Source organism: Benincasa hispida, chromosome 1 (genome assembly GCF_009727055.1).
Source record: "Benincasa hispida cultivar B227 chromosome 1, ASM972705v1, whole genome shotgun sequence".
Taxonomy (NCBI): domain Eukaryota; kingdom Viridiplantae; phylum Streptophyta; class Magnoliopsida; order Cucurbitales; family Cucurbitaceae; genus Benincasa; species Benincasa hispida.
This window is the reverse complement of record NC_052349.1, coordinates 28,778,229-28,786,915: the sequence shown is the minus strand read 5'-3', so window position 1 is coordinate 28,786,915 and position 8,687 is coordinate 28,778,229. Positions and strand designations below refer to the sequence as shown.

At 29.7% G+C, this 8,687-nt stretch overlaps 1 protein-coding gene across 1 annotated transcript; it reads left to right on the top strand.

Annotated features, from left to right (window-relative positions):
- The first annotated feature begins 4,975 nt into the window (after window positions 1-4,975).
- On the top strand, window positions 4,976-8,444 carry LOC120072283 (3-ketoacyl-CoA synthase 6-like). The gene has a single exon (XM_039024732.1). The coding sequence runs from the start codon at window positions 6,907-6,909 to the stop codon at window positions 8,326-8,328; it is 1,422 nt and encodes a 473-aa protein (XP_038880660.1). The 5' UTR covers window positions 4,976-6,906; the 3' UTR covers window positions 8,329-8,444.
- The last annotated feature ends 243 nt before the right edge of the window (window positions 8,445-8,687 follow it).

The following is an 8,687-nucleotide window of genomic DNA, read 5'->3' as shown; positions in this document are numbered from 1 at the left end:
TTAAAAAAAACTTTACATAAAACAATAAAGACATGAATACTCAACTCTGCTCTGTTTCTCATCCAATTCATTAATTTCAAAATAAAAGTAGGTTAATCCTATTTTGGTTTATGAACTTTGGATCTTGTTCTATTTCGATCCCTAAATTTTAGAAAACGTCAATTCTAATCCCTTAACTTTTAAGATTTGGTTAACTCTTCGATATAATGGTGAGATAGCTCTTAGTTTTGGATGACTAGAATTGTCAAATAAGTTAATCATGCTAAAAAATGTAGGGTTTCAGTTTTAAATTAGGTGGTAAGATGATTTTCTATAGAAGATCTCAAAAGTTATTTTGCGTTCAAGATTTTGGCGGTTCAATATTTTGGCATGTTGGTTGTTGATATTTTATTTCATCTTCATCTTACTCAACTCATGCTAGATGTAATTTCATTCTTAAACTTAATTCATCTTTAAAATGTTAATATAATCTTAACAATGATACTAAAATAAATACTTTTTAAAAGTTCAAAAATTAAGTAGATATTTTTAAACAAAATTTAAAATTCAAAGATGAAAATAGGATTTAAACCAACAAAAATACATAGAAGTCTTTGAGCTAAAGACCTCATTGAATACTCTCCAATCTATCCTGTTAGTGGATAGACATTAGCAATAACTTCACCTTCTATTATTATTATTTTTTTAAAAAATATTATTATTTTTATTATTGTTGAATGGAAATTCATCTTCCAATTGGTTTGTGTGAAGTCAGAAATTTATTGAAAATTTCTTCATTTGGTGGGGAAAATAAAGTTCTCACTTTCCCAACTTTCCATTGTACCATACAGCCAATAGGCAATAAAAGAATTTTATTGTTGTGGATAATTTTTAATGCCTAATTTTCAAACATTTTCAAATGTTCGCAAATGTGAATGTTAAAATTATGAGTTGTACTTGTAGGTGTGGCATTGCATTTATGTAATTTATACGTTCACTTTTTTCCTTTTTGGTTTAATTTATACGTTAACTTTGATTTCGTATTGTTTTTTTTTTTTTTTTAATTATTTGATATGACAATTTTTTTGTATGAATTTAATATTTATTTTTATATCAATTTACTTTTATGAATTGTAAATGCTATTTTTTTTTTTAATTTAGAATAGATTAATTTAATATATTATCTTTTAGTCAATTATTTAATATTATTGCTATATTTAATTTCAATTTTGATTTATTTATTTTAAAAGGAAAAAATGTATATTTAATTGTATACACCTGGTGGCATTTATTGATCGCATTATCAAATTAGATACTTTATATATATATATATATATATATTTGGTGGCATTTTTGTTATTGAAAAATATATATTTATGATGCTAAATATAATTAAGAATCCATGTTAATAAATGTTCAACTTTTAACTAATTTCAATTAACAGAATGAATAATAAATAAATTCATAGAAAAAAAATATATATGGATGGATAATTACATTTTTTTTTTACTAGTTCAATAATTATATTTGTGAGGATCCGATCATTTTAGATGATAGTTCAAGTTTCATTTATTGAATTATGTTCAAATTGAAAAATGAATATTACACTATAACATGCAAATAAAATTCTACATTGATATATTTCCTTATTGAATAGTATTTGGCATTCGTGAAAAAAAGTTAGATTCATGCTTGAAAGAAGGGAGGGTTAAAAATACATAATTTTCTTACCATAATCAAAACTTCTTAAATGTGGATGCCTGACGTCTTATGATATCCAATTATGTTCAAATCAAAAAAATTCAATCATAGAATTTGGATGTCCAATAATATCGATTCACTCCATTAAACAAACAACTTCTTAGATTATTCTTGTTTGACCTTTTGTTTTGATTATTTTTTTAAACTTTGCATTAATCATACAACTAAGTAATTTGACACTTTATGTGCCATGACGGAGGTCTTCTATATCTAACTCACATATAAATTTAATTAGTTCTTGTTAAAAGTAGATTTTATTTTCATATAAAATAAACTCAAAGTCGGATTGAATCTTCAACTCAATGCAACGATGTTCCTATAGTGAAAATCTAATGTTGGATTAATGGATGTGTTGGACTAAATTCAAGCATTAGGTTTGAATGGATGTGTTTCCATACTAGTAGATTTAAATAGGGATGTTTAATTTCCCCACGGGGACGCCTCGTGGGGGGGGGGCGGGGAATGGGGTAGAGAGTGGGGAGAAAAACATCTCCGTCCCTGTCCCCAACCTCGACCTTGTCCCGTTCTCCATCCCCGTCTCCGCCCCCAACTTTACATATTTATTTAGTATAGTTATCTAATGTTATGTTATTATTATTATTATATAAATATTACATTTAAATTTCAAATTTGATTATTTATTGGAAAAGATAATGAATATGTTTAAATTTAGATTATATATTTGAATAATTTGGTTTATATTTATTTCTTTCTAACTAAAAAATTAATTAACTTTTTTAGCCCAAAATTTGAGTAATTTATTTTTAAATTCAAATTGTCATATAAAACTAATCATAATAAACAATTTAGTGATAAAATCAATTATTTAATTAAAATTTGCTTACATTAGTAATTTAAATCAATTGGTTTTTTACAAAAAAAAAAAATAACGAGAAAAAATTTGGGGAATCCCTACCCCGATCCCCATGAGAAATTTCACAGGGATGGGGAGCGGGGACGGGGATGGGGAATGGCATTCCCGACCCCACCCCACCCGTGGACATCTCTAGATATAAAGCATAATTGGTTGCTGGATAGAGCTCAATCATGAACCACGTTATGAAATAAATGAGTGTCAACTAGTTTTTATTACACTTTTAACAATCCTCCTCTCAAATCACTTTGGTTTGATACTTGAAGTCCATTGGTACAACTAAGTGTAAGACATGATTCTTAGATACAATCATGAGAACAAAAAAATAACTTTTTATTTCTGCACAATAGTATGTTACTATCTAATTTGAACTTAAATTGGTTGTTCTTACGTGTATTATATATTTCTCCCTCTTAGTTTAAACAAGTAGAAGAAGACGATGATGAAGGAGAAGCTTTCTCCCTTTTGAAATGTATGTTATCATAACATCTCCAATCATGAAAGAGAGCATTGACTTGGGGTAGGTTGTTGGGGAAGGAGAGGGTAGATGGATACAGAGCATTTACGATATATAAAGAGACCTAAGAGATTGGGTGGGTTAAGAGGGGATAGAAAAATTTTCTATTAATAACAATCTCATTTCATTCTTGGCTTTAAAAAATGTTTAAAAATAATATAAGATTCGTGAAGAAGGATAATATATCATTTGATGATATGTCATATACTAAAAATTATATATGATTGTAGTATGAGAAAATCTTATAAAAAGAAATTAGAAAATTGGCAAAAGAGATTGAATAAAAGAAGACACAATCGTGTAACAACAATCCTATAAACTATTCATCAAAACATTGGGTTTGAACTATACAATTCCTTCTATAGATGTGAACATGCTTCGAGAGAATGAGAATGATATAGTTCAACTGACATCAAATATATATTATCAATCTCGAGATCTTGATCTCTCCATTCTCCCCTTCACATATTATAGAATAATAATAATAATAAATAAATAAATATAAAATAAAACTTCAAGGGAGTGGGTTTTATGACCTTTAACCGGCTGTGATCTCCGACAAGTTAATGAATGACATTTTCCCCCTTAAATGAATGACAAAGTTGACTTGACTCAACACTATTTTTCAACATCAGCTTTAATGCCTTCTTTGGGATTAAATGCTAGTTTATTTTAAAAAGCAAGAAATAGGTTTTATTTATTTAAAAAAATATCAAAATCTAAATCAAGAATTTTGCAGTGTAGCTCATATATAGGTAGACATTTCCTATATATAGAGAGAGATGTATTTATACCAATTCTTTAGGTTTGTTTGTTTAATGCTTGACTAAACTTCTAATAAAAATTGAAATAATTATGCTATCTTTTTTTGCTAAATTTCTAATCACCAATTGTACTATCAACTAGGTGGAGGCGAAGGAAGTTGAATTGAAGAGAACAATTTTCATATATATTTTTCATTTGATGTAAATATTTTCTCAACATAAATTTGTTACCCTAATGAATTTTGTTCAATATTTTTATTACCCCATCATACCTTCGGATTAAATAATTTAAAATCTTCTTATTTATCAAATCCCCCTTTATAGTGAATAATATTTGAATAAAGATTTAAAGATTCATCCGGGTAAAATCTTGAAAACAAAAATCAAATAAAATTGTAATATTTTGAAGCTATGACTAAATTGAAATCAAACTCAAAGTTAGAGGTGTGCATCAATCGGTCGGTGTCGATTTTGGGAGAAAACCGACATTTAGAATAGACAAAAAAAATGCATGAAATCCAATTGATCCGGTCCTTTTTTTTTTGGCAAGCAAAGTCAAAGTGAATGAAAATGAAAGATGAATTGATGAAGTGTTATGGTTAGGTTAACATAATTTACAATTTTTTAAAATTTAAATCAATCATGTATGGGCTTGAAATTTAGGCAACATAAAAAAGAAAGAATATTTGTAATAAATAGAATAATAAGGGAAGAAATCGCATTTTTTAAATATTTACAAATATGGGAGTATTGACCCGTCAATTTTTTTTTTTAAATTTTCAATCTTACCCTCCCTTGATTTGGTGTATATCTTCTTCTTCCCTTTTTTTTATTATTTCTTTTTATTTTTTTTAATTTTCTTTCCTTTTCTCCAATTTTTTTCTTTCCTTTTTTCTATCCTCTTTTTTATTTTCTTTCCTTTCTTTTTTTTTTTTTTAAAAAAAAATTATTTTCTTTCTATGATTTTTTATTTTTTTAATTTTCTTTCCTTTCTCCGATTTTTAATTGTTTTAATCTTTTTCTTTCTCAAATTTTTTTAATTTTTTATTTTCTTTCCTTTCTCTAGTTTATTTTTATTTTTATTTTTATTTTCTTCCATTTCTCCAATTTTTGCTTCCATCTCTCCAATCTCCTCATCTCTTGAAACATTTTTCTCTCCCTCATCAACATTAACAAGCCAATAATCAATTTTAATTATTGTAATGAAACATTAAATATAAATAGCAAATGAAAACGGATGTGAAAGTAGTCCTCAAGTTTGCACCATTTTTAGAAACATTTACTAAAAGTTTGAAATAAGAAATAATAATAGTTATCAAATAAATTTATTTCTCAAAAAATGAAAAATGAGAACGCTATCAAACAGATCAATAGTTTTTTTTTTCTTCTTTAAGAATTTAAGAGTATGAAGTCTATCGGTAAATCACTAATAATATGTTTTCATGGATAACATGCTATCAGTGATACTATGATATCATGCTATCAATGGAAATTTTTATGTACGAGGAGTCATTTCATCTCAAATACTACATTACATAATACATAAATACTATCAGTGATATCCTTTCCATTAATAGCATTAGAAAGATAGCACTGACAATAGCTATCAATGATATCCTTTATGACTATCAACATAAAAAGATATTATTTTATACTTATATGCATCAATAACGCCATAAAAACACACTACATGTATCAACAAATTAATCAAAAGACCTCGATTATTTACAAACAAATATAACATGATATCATCGGTGATAGCAATTGATAGCCAATTTCTAAAATTGAAAACTATAACTAATAGCAACATCACTAATAACAACTATCAATGATAGCAACTAATAATCAAATTGAAAGCTAGCAATTGATAGCTACTATTAATGAAATTCACTAATAGCAACTATTAATAATATTTGTCGATAGCAGCATCATTGATAGTAACTGATAGCAGCTATTAGTCATAGCAACTAATAGCACATTTCTTAAATTGAAAATTATCATTGATAGCAGTATCACTAATTACAACTATTAGCGCTAGCAACTAATAGTATGCTTCTCAAATTGAAAGCTATCAATGATAGCAATTATCAGTGATATTCACTAATAGTAGCTAACAGTGATAGCAACTGATAGTATATTTCTCAAATCGAAAAGCTAACATTGATAGCAACTACCGGCGATAACCACCTCATAGCAACTATCAATGATAGCCACTGATAGCACACATCTCAAATCAAAAGTTATCACTGATAGCAACTATCAATAATAGCTTTCAATTTAAAAAAACCAGGAGACAACGCGCAAAATGGTAGTTAGGTATGAGTTTTTTTGTCTTACCATTTTTTGTTCTATATATACAATTATTTTATCCTTATACTACATATTTTATTATTTTGGGTTTGATTTCCATTTATGCAACTAGCCCAAAAAGAAAATAATAAATCAATACTAAGGCAATAGGCTTGGACTTGAATAGATGGTAGTGGCCTTATTTTTATACTTATTTTTTTTTTTAAAAAAAAAAGTTTAAAAAATATATTAATATATGTTGGTCGACCAGTTTTTCAAAATTTTTATATAAAAACCGAAAACTGACCGACCTCAATTTGACTAGTTTCGATCGATCGAATCTGTTTTCAGTACCTTTATACTCACCCCTAATGAAAACTACTAAATCTAATATTTTGAAAAAACCAAATGGAAACTATTACTATATCCAAAACCACCTAGAACCAAATAGTAATTCTCTTTTTCTTTGAACAACTCTAGTCTCTAATCGAATATTTAACCCATTCCTTCACATGAGTAACTCACTCAATTATTTATCCTAAAAATAAAAAATGATAATAATATTTTTTTTAAAAAAAACCTCATTTATTTCTCAATTCATTCTCTACCTCCCGTTATATTTCAACGTTCGGTGTTGCCATTTTCACTAAAACCCGAACTGCATACTTGTGCTTCACATTCCCATTTTCTCCATTCCCACACAAATATTTCCTCCATAACCAATGGAGTCTAATCCCAAGCTTAGCCAAAGGCATGGCAACACTCTCCTCCATTTCATTCTCATTCTCCTTATTTCCATGGAAACTTATATTTTCTTAAGGGGATGGAATCCCCTTTTCTCTATCTTCCTCCTCCTGTCTTCTTATGCCATCTTCAGGTACATCATTAAACTTCCCATTCTCAATAATGCTCCTCGTCCTGTTTATTTAGTTGACTTCTCATGCCTCAGACCACCAAGCTTCTGCAGGGTTCCCTTCTCTTTTTTCCTTGAAAATGCAACATTGATCGATATTTTTGACAATGAGAGCCTCAATTTCATGTCCAAAACTCTCAAATCTTCTGGACAGAGTGAACAAACATGCCTCCCTCCAGCCCTGCATTTCATTCCACCCAAAACCCATCAACAGGAATCCATTAATGAAGTTCATATGGTACTGTTTCCTGTCATGGATGATCTTTTAACCAAAACCCATCTCTCTCCTCATGACATTGATATCCTTATCGTTAATTGCAGTGGCTTTTGCCCTTCTCCTTCTCTGTCATCCATCGTCATCAACAAATATTCCATGAGAAGTGACATTAAAAGCTATAACCTCTCTGGAATGGGGTGCAGTGCAAGTGCTATAGCCATTCATTTAGCTGAAAATCTTCTTCAAGTTCACGAAAACTCAAATGCGGTTATACTTAGTACAGAAATTTTATCAAACGGTTGGTATGCAGGAAAGGAACACTCCAGACTAATCCTTAATTGCTACTTCCGTATGGGCAGTGCGGCTATTTTGCTCACCAATAGAAAAGAAGCGAAAGATTCTTCAAAATATAAACTGTTTAAAACCCTTAGAACACAGACATCCTTCGATGATAGAAGTTACCTTTCAGCCATGCGCGAAGAGGACATGGAAGGAAAACTTGGCGTCTCTGTCACAAAAGATACTCTTCAAGTTTTCCCCGAAACACTCCGAATAAACATAACCCTTCTTGGATCTTCAATTTTGCCGCTGTCGGAGAAACTACGGCACGTCGTTTCGAAGCTACGAAAGCGATTCGTGGACAAGTCCCAAGAAATTTACATACCCAATTTCAAGAGTGTGATTGGGCATTTCTGCTTGCCGGTATCGGGAGCTGCGGTGATAAGGGCGATCGGAAAAGTGCTGAAACTTAACGATAAGGAGGTGGAGGCGGCATTGATGACCCTGCATAGATTTGGGAACCAGTCATCTTCTGCGCTGTGGTATGAACTTGCTTATTTGGAAGCTAAAGAAAGAGTTGAAAAAGGAGATAAAGTTTGGCAAATTGGAATGGGCACTGGGCCCAAATGTGTTAGTTTGATTTGGGAGTGTATTCGGCCCATTCTAGGAGAGTCCAACAACGATCCATGGGCCGATGTGATCAATCGGTATCCCATCTTAGGCCCATCAACTTAGATCTTTTTAATTGTTTCAGATCTAATGGCATTGTTAATCTACTTTTATCTTCTTTTTTTTTTTCCTTTTAAATTAAGAAAAATAGCTTAAAATACTTGAAGGGTGAATTCTGCACAGTTGAAGGAGCTATGGATTAACGTGGGTGGAAACGAGTAACAATTGGTTGACAAACACTCGGTTAAAATTAAATCTTAATGTGGTGAAGTGACATTGTCAAATATTATTGCTAATAGTTGAATTAAGGATAACTTATATTTTTAGCCTTCTAGATTTGTCATTTCTATCACACTAGCCTACATGTTTCAATTGAATGATTAGATCTCTAACATTTAGAAAATGCTCAATTTCAATCTTTGACA